Source organism: Hyaena hyaena, unplaced genomic scaffold (assembly GCF_003009895.1).
Source record: "Hyaena hyaena isolate Hyena2069 unplaced genomic scaffold, ASM300989v1 scaffold_32, whole genome shotgun sequence".
Taxonomy (NCBI): domain Eukaryota; kingdom Metazoa; phylum Chordata; class Mammalia; order Carnivora; family Hyaenidae; genus Hyaena; species Hyaena hyaena.
In genome coordinates, this window is record NW_024080663.1 from 5,156,832 (window position 1) to 5,171,047 (window position 14,216).

The 14,216-nt window shown below is 42.6% G+C and overlaps 1 protein-coding gene across 1 annotated transcript in view; it reads left to right on the forward strand.

The window, feature by feature from the left end:
• Window positions 1-6,515, forward strand: part of ALG14 (ALG14 UDP-N-acetylglucosaminyltransferase subunit) — a 99,967-nt gene extending 93,452 nt beyond the window's left edge. The window contains exon 4 of the mRNA XM_039228470.1: window positions 6,079-6,515. Coding sequence (XP_039084401.1) covers window positions 6,079-6,309 — 231 coding nt within the window. The 3' untranslated portion in view covers window positions 6,310-6,515. The remainder of the gene's footprint in view (window positions 1-6,078) is intronic.
• Window positions 6,516-14,216: the final 7,701 nt, after the last annotated feature.

The window sequence follows — 14,216 nt, forward strand, 5'->3', positions numbered from 1 at the left end:
TACTGAAAAAGCTAATGAAGTTGGACTAGAAAACATGGAGGGACAAGATGAGAGCTAAACAGTTGGGGCCATGGCCATAGACCTGCTTTGGGAAGACACTTCTGCCACTGCTGCTGGACAGCGAACACTGCCCCTGGCACCGCCCGTACGCCCCTGGCACCGCTCGTACTGGACAGGAGTCTCTTCAGTGGCACCTTTGCCACAAAAACAGTTTCTCCTCCAGAAATGCTTTTCTGCACCACGTGCTCCTGGTCAGATCCAGGTAGCAGCTCTGGCCAAGTCCCTGGCCCGTCCACTAGCTGCATAGGGGACCTAGACAGGAGTCTCACGCCATGAGAGGGGCTCTGCTTGCTGCCGCAGTTCATATGGTAAGAAATCGCCAGATTCTAGGCAGGAACAAAACCCAAAACACCGCATGACCCTTTCCCAACTCATGACAGTTGTTTTAATAAACTTTCTGCAACTTCCTTAAGTCCTTGAAGCTGTGTCTTCTAACCTCTCACTCAGCAAGAACTCTGGAACGTAGTCCAATCCAAAATTAAAACCTTAGGGGTCACAGATATCTACACAAAGATGTTCAAACAGCATGATTTAGAACAGAAAGAAAAGGAGTCAATCTGAATTTCTAACAGGGAAGAGTTATTGAATTATGAGCTATCCATAGAATTAAATATATATGCAGTCATTAAAAATCATGAAATTTTTAAAGACTTTTTATAACACACAAAACTATAGCTAAACAATTCTACAATGTTTATATATAAGGTCTCACAATTATGTATGTGCATATGTGATCCTATTTTACAGTAAAATATAAATGTTTATATAAAGACATTCACTGAAAGGGAATACACCAAAATGTTAACAGATTGATGAGATTAGAAGGATTACTTTTTTTTCTGTATGCTTTTTGCAGTTTCCACAATGAGCTGGGAAGTGTTTGCATTTAAAAGAAAATCCACTGGGAGCAAACTTCCAGTGCCACCATTTTTATCCTTTGTCATGCCCTCAGAAAATAACAATTTTTCCCAAACCAACCTCAAAAATACTCAGAATTCTAATTCTTTTCTCCTGGTATTGAAAGAACTCACTCTTTTCTGTAGAGTAAGCTCCTCCGTCACCACCGGTTCCACTGATCTTTATGTTCACATGTAGACCATTCCTTCCATTCTGTAACCCTTTTCCCCAGCCTGCTTCAGTCACCCGGCTCCTCCTGGGGCCCTCACTCTTCTCCTGCCCTGTATTTTAGCCCAAAGATACACTGGAATAGCCACCTCTGAGGTTTCCATTACCCTTCCCTTGGCCAAGTCTAACCATCTCTAGCTTTCTTGGCTACAGGAAACATTGATTCATTATCTTTGACACACTTTGGGTCATAGGCTGAAGTCAGGCGACCTTGTGGGTTTCTTATTTTTCTAAAATAAGAAGATATGCTCTTAAGCACTTTATCTGACTTTGCTTCCTGTTAAGCCTTAAATCTAAGATGTTTTGCGGCCTGTGTCTCTGGACTATTCCTCCACCTCAGTGTTTGCTCCCTCCCGCATCTCCCCGTTTACCTGTCTACAAAGCGAAGCCAGTATCCTAATAAACAGGGGTGTTGATTTTGAAACCTGTGACCTCCACAGAGACTACCTGCCTGAGCCAGCCCAGCTTTGACAGTGGCCTCTGGTTCTCCAGCTTTATGCATGAGCCTGGAAGGTCTGCGGAACTGTCCCCGCAGCTCTGTGCCTGCTGTTCACGAGTTCTCTCCAGCCTCCACCTCCACGAGCAAGAAGCTGCTTGAAAGCCTAGCTTTCAGGCAGGTACCTCAGAGGCGGACTCTGCTTCTCTGTGCATTCCCTGCAGTTGCAGCCCTAGTTGGGCTCCCCATCTGGCTTTTAATCTCGCCTTCACGTGCTCCCTGTTGGATCACTCTCAGCTTCATGGTCTCTTACCTTCAAACCAATCCAGACCCCAGAGGTCTTGGCCCGTATTCTGTGTATGGGGTGCCTCCTAGGCTGGAAGTTGAGTTCAGACTCCCCAAATTAACCGTATCTCTTCATACATGCCAGTGTTACGTTTCAGCCACATCTACAGAGCAACAGTCCTCTTATACCCACTGATTGTTGATCAGGCTCATCTACCCTCACCACCTCTTATTTATATTAGCCCTGACCGCTTTCTCTTTTCTAGACCTATAATTTGTATTATCCGTAGTACATCTCTTGGATTTTCTGTTCTCAGAGAAAGTTTATTTATTGGTTTGCTAATTCATCTAGCAGAAACATACTGAACACTTAACCAGTTGGCACTGCAAATAGTCAGAGGCTAGTCAGGGAGTTAGACAAAATCAAGGGCTACGTCAATTAGTATGCTTTTTATTACTAGTGACAGAAGTCCTGATTCATGCTGTCTTAAGTAAAAATGGAATGTATTCCCTCACATACCTGGCAAGTCTAGAGATAGATCTGGTTTCCTTCAGGCACAGCTGGATTCATGGATCGTAAATGCTACCTTTGGGACCTGGCCTGTCTTCATCTCACAGTTCTGCTGTGTTCTGCTTTGTGATGGCTTCCTTCTCAGGGTAGCAAGATAAGTGTTAACAGTGCCAGGCCTAAATCCGCCAAGGTTTTAGTATGGCAAAAAAAAGGCACTGCTCTCTCAGCAGCCCCAACAAATGTCCCATTCCATCTCCTGGTTTCTCACTGGATTAGGTGCTCTTCCCTGAACAAGTGACTTTTGTCAGTGGAATGCGATTCCAGGACTGGTCAGACTGGAGTCATATGTCCTCTCCTCATAGTTGGGTTATGGAGTCTATCCAAGCACCTCAGTTGAGAGAGAAATACAGTACAATGGTTCCCCTGAAGAAAAGGCAAATGGATGTGGGATGGTTTTTGAAAAAGCTGTCAGTTACAGCCATTATGTTTATGTTATGTGTGTATGATAGAGTTATAAACGGAGTTGAGTGTAGCAAATGGAGCATTTGACTCCATATACAATGGGCAAAGGAACCCCCCCCCTTTACCCCTTTACTCCTTCCTTTGAGCAAAATTTAGTGAGTGCCTTTTTTGTTCCAGGTATAGAACATAGATGGTCCTGGATGTTGCCCTAAAAAGCTTACACAGTAGTAAGGAGGAAAGACAGTAAAAGCAATGCCCCTGTATTGTTTGAGAATGTCCATTTTAAGAAATAGAAATATGTAGAGTATTTCTGTGTTTTTTTAAAAAGATAGGATCAACCATTATATTGTTTAACATCTTTTTTACTTAATAAATTCTCTTTTGTTCAGTGCTTAGATAAGTCTCTCATATTGATATGTTTCGTTAAACAGTGGTAAGTTAGTCCACAGTCCACAGTTTTTTAATTGTTTTGCCTAGGCCTCTGTTAAAATGCAGAGTTAAAACCTGTGGTTAATTAAAAGTAGCTTTCCTTAGCCAAAGTTTTCCTCAAGATTAATTTGCCATTTTTTAAAAATACTTGATTTATGGTTTTGTGGTTTTATCATCTCTAGGACTTTAGTAGTAAGACGCCTCAAAATAGAGATAGGACAGAGATAAACAAATGAGTACCTTTAATTTCCACTTTTATCTTAATAGTCTCTGTTTCTGATCTATAGCAGGTTGTTAATGCATCTCCCACCAATGCCCAGTCTATATGCAGACATTTCCATCCGAATATTCACAGCCTGTATATTTAGATAGTGAAAGGAGCACACGTGGATATGTACAGTTCTTTCAAAGGCAATGAACACGAAAATATTTTTGTGACATTGAAGACCCAACAAACAATCTTCACATTACTTTTTAGCTGTAGGTTTTATTTTGTTCTGCTCCATGGGAAAAAAAAAAGATAGAGAAAAGCAACCCACATAATCCAAGGATTAGGGAATACATTAATTCAGTGGTTCTCAGCTGGAGACATTTGGCAGCCCCTGGAGACATTCGTAATTGTCTACTGGAATCTTGTGGGTAGAGGCCAGGGATGCTGTTAAACATCCTACAATGTGCAGGACAGGCCACCACAGTGCAGAACTACCCTGTCCAAAATTTCAGTAATGCCACTGTTGAGAAACCTTGCATTAATAGGATTTTTAGAATTCTGAACTCTGAAAGGTTCAGAACAATCTTGTGATTTAGGCATAGGACAAAACTAGAGGCAAATTAGAGTCCTAGAATTAGAAGAATTCTGGAGCTGACAGGGAAAGTCATTTAGTCCAGCCTCCCTGTGCATATGGTAACTGAGTCACAGGTGAAAAGTGACTGAAGCAGTAGAACCCCTCCACTCCTGAACGTGTGATCAGGCAACTTGCCCAATCTCTCTGTGCCTCAGTTTCCTATTCTGCAAAACGGGACAATAAAACTTGCCTCAAATAGGTGCCGTGACAAGTAATTAGAATAATGCATGTGGACGGTACCTGGCCACAGTGAGTTGTTGACAGAGTGGCAGTGAGACCCAAGGTGGTGATTCTCATTACTGCCCCAACAGTAATGAGACAGTAATTGAACCCTGTTCTATTCAGCGATGTTGAGCAGGGTTGAACACCAGTCCTGTGTCCTTTACAGTGTCTTGAGGGTCTGTGAAGAAAAGTTATAGGGGCAACTCACTAGGGATCAGCGAAGACTGGTCTGGAGAGCAGTTTAGTAGCTGGTAATTCAAGAAAAACGGAACAAAATATCTTTATAAAGTCAGGGTAGGTAGGTAGCCACTTTAAGGAAGGTATAAAAAAGATCAGTTCCCACCTGAAACAGGCTACCTTCTCTCTTGCCAGAGTTCTGTGGATGGTGTGCCCCTGGAAGGGTGGAGCCTAGATCAGATAGCTTATCAAACCCTGAGAACTGTGACCGAGTCTTACAGCCCTGGCAGAAGGTCTGTCTGTCCATCGGGACAGTCTCTGAAATGCCGAGATGGTCAGACAGTATATCTTGGCACCCTTTCAACTCTAAGATTCTCTGATGTCTGATAAGTTTTGTGGACTATGTGCTGGAAAGACCGTGTGACATATAGATAATGCCCAGCAGGCACGTGTAGACAGCCACAGATCTCCTGTTTTATATTTGTGGAGTAAAAAACATGTGTTATTAAGTTTTACTAAGTTAATACGAGTTAATTATGATGTTGTACAGGACAATTTTTCTCGGAAAATAATAATAAATTTTCTTACCAACAATTCCATGAAATTGGTTTCCTCTCGTTTTTCTTTTTTTTTTTTCTTTTTTTTTTTAATAGTTTATTGTCAAATTAGTTTCCACATAAGTGCTCATCCCCAAAGTGCCCTCCTCCATGCCCCTCCCCCCCTCCCACCCACATCCATCAGTCCTCAGTTTTTGTCAGCATTCAAGATCCTCTCGTTTTTCTTAAAAGTCTTCTAAAACTTCTTTCCAGTTGCTCTAGGAGTTGAATTTCTATTTCTCTTGTTACTTTCGCCAAATAACAATTATTATTTCTAAGTTGTTTTTAACCGGTGGCTTTCAGTAAAAGCAGAATTCAAAAGCGTTAAAATCTCTAGACCACAAGCACAGATTAAATTCTCTTGAGAGGAAAAAATGTCATTCATTTAGTAGCCTTCTCTCAAATTTCCCATTTATTGCCCTGGACTCCTAAAATGATTATGTATATAGCCCACGAAAATATCCTACGTAGTCATTTAAAGATGCTTTCTACTACATCTTACATGTTAATACTCCAACTGTTCTAAAGATTATTGTAGAAAATCAACAAGAACAAGTTGGTACATGAGAAAACAGTGACTCATAGCCGACTTTATCTGTCTTCTCTCTGTGAGCCACAAGCAGTTGGAGAAAGGCAACAAACACCTGTCAGTGGATCCTGGCTGGGCACCAGGCACTGTGCTGGACACATCTGATAGCACAGGGCAGGCCACCCAGGCCCAGAGAAGTCAAGCTGTTTGCCTCGAGCCACACAGGAGAGCCAGCACGGAGCCCTGCCTGCTCCTGTGTGCTGCATAGTAGATCTTGACCAGGAATAATTCAACGCTTAGAATAACAAAAAATCTCTAAGGTGTGACTGTTTCTAACTTTAAATGCCTCATTTAGATTAGTATTCTGTATGTTAATTTGACCTTCAACCTTTTTTTTTAAGGTGTTGTGCAATGGACCCGGAACATGTGTCCCTATCTGCATCTCTGCCCTTCTCCTTGGGATACTAGGAATAAAGAAAGTGATCATTGTCTATGTTGAAAGCATCTGCCGAGTAGAACATTTATCCCTATCCGGAAAAATTCTGTTTCACCTCTCCGATTACTTCATTGTTCAGTGGCCGGCTCTTAAGGAGAAGTATCCCAAGTCTGTGTACCTCGGGCGAATTGTCTGATGAATGACAACTTTCTTCTTTAGAATTCTGCAGTCAACCATATTTATTATATTGGGGAGAAAAAAACTACATGTTTATTGTAAAGGCTTCTGAAGGTCCTGAGAATTCTTGGGGTGAAGAGTAAAAGATGTGTAACTAACTCAGTAAAGAAACTGAGGGTGCTCTTGTAAAACAGATGTTAATAAATCATTAAGTATTTATGCCTCTGTGCACCAAATTTATTTTCTTTTCTGTCACTACCTGCAAGTTATCTGCTGACTTGATTTAGTAATATTTTCCCTGCAACTAAATATAGAATTAGTATGATTAGTAACATTTCCTGTTGTGCAGCTCTTTTGTTTTGTTTTGTTTACAGTATTCTGCATTGTAGCAGAGTAAGATATATCTTAGTTTTTGTTCAGATACAACAGGCCATATTTCCTGTATGGAAGCAGTAAAGTCCCTAGTGAATCCTTTCATTATAAAGGAACCAGTTATATTAAATGGGCTTCATGACAATTTGCATTCCACAGGCTTCCAGAATCGTGAACATAAACCGGCATCTTATTTTGTTCTTTGATTTTGCTTTGTGAGTACTTGCCCTCAATCCAGAATATCTTTTGAAATCTCTTGTGTTATTGTTAAAATACATTAAAAGGTGGCGACTGTCATACGTGATTCTGTTTTTCAGGAATCCAAACTCAAAACATTTTTTTCCTTTTTATTTTTTATTTATTTGTTTAAGTTTATTTAGAGAGAGTGTGTGTGCAAGTGCATGAGTGGGGAAGGAGAGGGGTTAGGGAGGGAGGGAGAGAGAGAGAGAGAGAGAGAGAGAGAGAATATCCCAAGGAGGCTCTACACTGTCATTGCAGAGCCCATCAGGAGTTTTGAACTCACCAACTGTGAGATCATGACTGGAGCCAAAATCAAGAGTCAGACACTTAACCAAATGAACCACCCAACTCCTGAAACTCAAAACATTTTTTAAAATGTTCAGGTGTGGCACCTGGGTGGCTCACTCGGTTAAGTGTGTGGCTCTTGATCTCAGCTCAGGTCTTGATCTCAAGGTTGTGAGTTCAAGCCTTGTGTTGGGCTACATGCTGGGCATAGAGCCTACTTTTAAAAAAATGCTTTAGTAAACTCACATTGTCATGGCTGTAACTGCCCCTGGCATTTTGAGATGTTTGGGCTTGCAGAATGTATTTTTACTAAGCATTTATGTATGTGCTTGCTGTAGGCCAGGTATTCTTCTAAGCACTTTTCAAATATTAACTCATTTAATCCTAATAACAACTCAGTGACGTAGGGACTATTACTCTGCCCCTTTTACAGATGACTTGTCTAAAATCACGTGACCAGATTCAAGCCTAGCAGCCTAGCTTGAGAGCAAAGCTAGTTTCATGGGCATGTGGCCTGTGCAGCTACATAGGGAGGGACGCACAGTCAGGAGGGCCCTGCACTTGGGTTAACACTCTGTTGTCACTCTCAAATTTATTAATATGTATGGAACAAAGGACTCACATTTTATCTTGCACTGGACTCCACCAATTATTTAGTTAGTCCTGCTTGAGAATCTGTTACAACACGTAACGCGGGACCTGGCCTGTTAGCTCCTCCAATGGCAGGCATTCCATCCCCCCTTCTCCGAGCTCTCTCCTTTAACAAGGCACCAGACAGTGAGAAGAGCTCTTGTAGTGTTTGAAGGGTTTTTTTTCTTCTTAAATCTGATTAATAAGGATGATGTAAATCAAATAAAGAAATAGTAAATTAATGAAGAGATCAACTGTCAGTGAAAATAGGCATGAGTACCTGAGATACTGTAAAATTAAAGTACTGAGTCTGGTCCAGCCTTGCTTGTTCTCTGGGAAAAATCTTCTCTGGATAAAGCAGGTACATCTGTCATCAAGACATTTTCCTAGGTGTTTGGCTGAGAAAACTCTCAGAATAGAGATGGTATTTTGCTGTCTGGTTCAGTGACCATGGGGCGGCCAAGGGGTAGTTCATTGTGGCTTTGACTTTATCATCAAATCTCAGGTACTGTCTTTGCTTCCATTGGTGGAAAGGCCTAGAATGTCAGATGAAATAAGCCTCTACTTTTCTATAGAGAAAGTGATCTTTTTAGGGATAACAGCATGCACATTTTTTCACCATTGAATTCTGCTCTGCACTTTAAGTGGCACTACGTAGCTAGTTGATTAGTGAAATTGGACCACGTTCAGGTCAGTCCATGCCTGTCCGTGTGCCAGGGCAGCTTCCCGGGGCCCCCACATGTGATCCTGCCGCAGAGGCTCCTGTCAGGCCAGAGCACACAATGCTTAGACCATGGAGAGTTGTAGAAAAAATGCTATAATTTTTTCCAGCAATGTATGTTCCAGATGTTTTGCAGAGCCATAACTTAGCGGTTAGCTGGAATGTCAAAGAATCTTGTGTGGGTGTTATCACTAAAGATTTAGGAAAATCTTCCTGGATTCTGACTACTGTGCACACAGTAGGTTGGCTCGGCTCCAGATTATTTGGTAAACAAGTGCATGGTCTGCTGTGTGTTGTGTTGGTGTTATGGCTAACTCAGGTCCTGGAGGTCACATTAGCAAAGGGGGCTGGTTTGAGCCGATGGTGGGGACACAGTTTCCTTGGTGTGTCTGTCCGTGGCACTGAAAAACATAGTGCTGTAGTCTCAACTCAAACTGAAGATCAGGAACTGGCTTGTCCTCTCTCATTTCTCTGGAAACACTCTGGAATGTACCACTTACTGGAAGAGACTGTTCATGAAAAATTAATTGCATCAGTCTTTAAATGAGAGACAAGGAAACCACACTTCCTGCCCACACCTACTTCCCCGGAAGATTTTTATCTGCAGTTCAGTTGTCCTGGGGGGTCTCAGCAGCTTGCCAGGGCAGAGAGTCTGACTGTTGCAAATAGGACATCCAGAAGCCATCACGGGAAGCTGTGGCCAGGAACTTAGAGTGCTGTGAAACCGTGTCAACATGAGGAACGCTGTACCATTTTAGGCTGAAGAGCGAGACTGCTAGGAAGGTGACCCTCACTTTCTCTTAGAAAAGCAACTTAAAACATTGTGTTTATTTGGCCTTCCAAAGATAGATTCAAACTGAGAAATGTACTCCCCCCGTGCTGTGCAGTTCCTTAGGTTGAATCAGCGCTTTATTTCTTCTGAAAAGCCCCATCTCACCAAAGGGAGTTTGAAGGCCATGTATTAAGCCTCTTTTATCCACAAGAAGCATCTGTGTGAGTGTTAAAGAAAATCGTCCTCCACACAGTTCAGCATTTGGGGCCACATGCAGTTTCTTCCCCATGATTTTCAGCTCTGACCAGCAGTGAGCAGACACCCGGATTTTCTTGTCTGCCCTGAACTTTCTTCTGCTCAGCCCGTCACTCTAGCATGCTAAAGACAAATTATCTACACTTATTTTCTTGCTGCCAACTCACTTTAATTTTGTTTCAGTGTTTATGTATTTTGTGAGAGAGTGTGCGTGTGCATGTGTGTGGGGGAGTGCAGGCGAGGGAAGGGCAGAGAGAGGGAGAGAGAATCCCGAGCAGGGTCCTCACTGTCAGCTCAGAGCCTGACGTGGGGCTCAATCTCATGAGAGAACCTGAGCCAAAACCAGCTGAGCCATCCAGTGCCCCTTGCTGCCAACTCACTTTCAACACAGATTTGATATAGCTCTCCCTCTTCCCTCCAGAGAAGTTGATTGATGCTAGCCTCTGCCCTATCTCTCAAGCAACAATCTTTGGAATTGTTTTTGTTTTTTACTCTCTTCCCTTAATCCATATGTAGCTGGTTGCCCCCACCCTTTCCTTTAATATCCCCAGAATTTTCCCTTGTCTTTCCTTCCTCTTCTCTCTTTGTCATCCAAATCCACCTATTGAATCTGCCTTTGAACTAGTTCACATCCACCCTTTCCTCTTCAGTCCCATGGTCACAACCTAAGCTAACTCTTCAACATAAATTCCTCATTTTATTAGCACATTTGTTGAGGAACAGAAACATAGAGAGATTAAGTATCTTATCCAAGATTTTAAAACTAGAAAGTGGCAAAGCTGGGATCTGAACCCAGGCACTCTAGCTCCAACCAGACTTACCTTAAGAGCTAGGTTAGGTTTAAAAAAAAATGCTAGGGGTGCCTGGGTGGCTCAGTCGGTTAAGCCATCCAACTCATCCAGCTCAGGTCACGATCTCACAGAAGGTTTGTGAGTTTGAGCCCCGTGTTAGGCTCCACACTGAGAGTGTGGAGCCTGCCTGGGATTCTCTGTCTCTCTCTATCTCTCTCTCTGCCCCTTCCCCACTTATACTCACATGCTCTCTCTCAAAATAAATAAATAAACTTTAAAAAATAATAAAAATGCTAAAAAGGAAATGGACAGTGTGCTGTGATGGAGAAGATATTGGGTTCTCTAGAGAGGGATATCAGGAAAGGCCTCTCTAAGAACCATGTCTTAGCTGAGATCTGAAGGATAAGCCTTCAATACTTGCCCTCCTCCTTCCACATCCCCTCCCAACTTACGCCCCACAAACTCTTCCCCGTCTCCCCACCCTTCTTTTAGCAACTTCTTCTCTAAACACTTCTGTAACGCAGCCGCCCATACCTACTAGATTAGCTCCGAGCTACGTACAATCATACTGCAATGCCTTGTGCTTAGAAACACCAGTGGAAGGAAGAAATGAATGGCTCTGATAATTAATGCTTTACATTCACCGTATGTCAAGGACTATACCTCATACTCCTTTCGTGTCAGCGCTCTACTCTTGGTCACACCTGACACAGTTCCAGACAAAATGTAGGCACTGACTAAAACTTAAGTTCTCATACCTTAAGACTCTCTAGACCTATGTAGTTACAGCTCATCTGGACCAACTTTCTTGAACTTTTTTGTCTCAGGACATCATTACAGTCTTGAAAATTATCAAAGACCCCAACAAACTTTTGTTTATGGGACATATATTTATCATTATCGCATTTGAAATTAAGACAGGGAAACTTTTTAAACACAGAGCACATTCCATTAGCCATCAGAGCAATGATATCCTCACACATCATGTAGCATCTAAAAAACTGTAAAATCAGGAGAGAATGAGTAGGATAAAGGAAAATGACATCTTTGTATTATGAAAACAGTTTTGACCTCATGAGCCCCTGAAAAGGTCTTAAAGACCCCGTAGGGGTCTCTGGGCTACATTTTAAGAACAGTCTCTACATAATGGCACATCAAGAACTTCATCTCCTCTGCCAGCCTTTAGTCAGTCAATGATCCATCTATGTACTAGGGGTTTTTTTTAACTATTTTTAAAATGTTTATTATTTGAAAAGAACGAAAGGGTGCAAGTGGGGGAGGAGCAGAGAGAGAGGAAGACACAGAATCCGAAGCAGGCTCCAGGTCTGAGTTGTCAGCACCGAGCCTGATGAGGGGCTCGAACCCATGATCCCGGAGATCATGACCTGAGCCGAAGTTGGATGGGTTTTTTTTGTTTGTTTTTTGTTTTTTTAAATGTTTTATTTATTTCTAGGAGAGAGAGAGAGAGAGAGAGACAGCGTGAGCAGGGGAGGGTCAGAGAGAGAGGGAGGCACAGACTGAAACAGGCTCCAGGCTCTGAGCTGGCAGTCAGCACAGAGCCCGACGCGGGGCTCGAACCCACGAACCGCGAGATCATGACCTAAGCAAAAGTCGGACGCTTAACCGACTAAGCCACCCAGGCGCCCCCGAAGTTGGATGTTTAACTGACTGAACCACCCAGGCGCCCCAATGTACTAGTTTTCTATTGCCATGTAACAAATTGCCACAAATTTAGTGGCCTAAAGCTACACCTATTATCCCACTTTCTGTAGGTTAGAAATCCAGGCAGGGCATAACTGCTTCTCTACTCAGGGTCTCACAAGGCTTTAGTCAAGGAGACAGCCAGGGCTGGGTTCTGATCTGGAGCTCTGGACCTTCCTCCAAGCCCGTTCAGGTTGCTGCTGGCAGAATTCAGTTCCTAGCCCTTGTAGGACTCATGGTAACCTGTTCTATAAAGACCAGAGGGAGAGTCTCTACTCCTGGTCTTTTTTAATGTTTTGTTTTTGTTTTTGTTTTTGTTTTCTAAGAGAGAGAGAGACAGCAAGCAGGGGAGAGTCAGAGAGAGGGAGACACAGAATCTGAAGCAGACTCCAGGCTCTGAGCTAGGTGTCAGCACAGAGCCCGACGCAGGGCTCGAACCCACGAACCATGAAATCATGACCTGAGCCGAAGTCAGATGCTCAACCAACTGAGCCACCCAGGGGCCCCTCCTGGTCACTTTTAAGGACTAAGATGACTGGGTCAGACACATGTAGAATAATCTCCCTTCTAATTAACTCCAAATCAAGTGATGAGGGACCATAATTACATCTGTGGAGTCCCTTTTCCCATGTTAATGAAACACAATCAGGGGAGTGATATCTCATTATAGTAATAGACCCCACCCATATTTGGGGTCTATAAGTGTGTAGGTGGCATGGTGTAGAATATTGGTGGCCGTCTGAAAATTCTGCCAACCACGATCTGCCAGAGGTTTTTTTGTTTTGATTTGGTTTTTTTGCCGGGGGTGGGGGGCGGGGGCGGGGAATGTTTCTCAAACCTGTCACTTAGACTACCAAACTCCTACCTTAGTATCCATGTTTTCTAATTTTTTTTTAATACAGGAAATGCATGTCTCCCAAACTGCATTGCTTTTCTAGGAAGTTATTCTGTGCCTTGGTTTGTTTTGCTATCAAATAGGCATAATGATGGTCCCTACTTATAGACTTGTGTGCACCAAACTAAGATGGTACACACACAACCTCTGCCACTGAGCCTGGCACAGAATAAGCCCTCAATAACTCTATGTCTCCAAGTAACTAAGGTGACTTCTGTGTATATAAGTGGCCTAAGGAAGCATGTCCATAAGCAAAGCTCAACCACCATTCCTCACCCTCTAGGATGTCGATCATAAAAAAAAAAACCATTTAAGCAGAAAATAACAAGGATTTCCAAGGACATGGAGAAACTGAAACCCTCATACATTGCTGGTGGGGACATAGGATGGTTCAGCAGCTGTGGAAAACAGCATCACCATTCAAGTTACTGTGTGACCCAACAATTCCACACTCACGTATATACCCCAGAGAATTGAAAATACACATCCACACAAAAACTTGTACACAGATGTTCATATCGGCATTATGTAATAGACAAAAAGTGGCAACAATCCCAAGGTCCACTGAGTGGCGGTGGATTAACAAAATGTGGTATATCTATACATGGGAATGTTACTTGGTCACAAAAAGGAGTGGAGTACTAATACGTGACCTGCTACAACATGGATAAATGAACTGTGAAAACGCACTCCATGAAAGAAGCCGGCTGCAAAAGACCACATATCCTACGACTCCCTTTACATGAAACGTCCAGAATAGACAAATCCACAGACCGAAAATGGATTCATTGTTGTCAGGGGCTGTGGAAGGCACCAGGGGAGGGAACTCCTAATGGGTATGGGTCATGAAAATGTTCCGGAATTAGATAGTGGTTATGGTTATACAAGTCTGTGAATATACCAAAAATTACAGAATCATAGGTACACTTTAAATGGGTGGATTTTATGGTATGTGAATTATTTCTCAAAAAACATTCTTAATCATCTATAGTCAAGGAATCTATCCATATATCTATTTGTGGGTATGTATACGGATGAAAAAAGACGGAATAGAAAACTAAGCACAGCAGCCAGGAAGCTGCTACAGGGAGTGTTTTTGTTTATTGTGATTCCAGCTCTGCCCACGGCCAGAGACTAAACAAAGACCGAAGGTGCTGAAGACAAAGCATGGCTTTGGGAAAAAGCTGAGTAAGGACTGGATGAAATAGCATAGTGAGGGGGCCCGGAGGAAGAAGATGGTCTCAGCATGAAATAACTCCTTCCT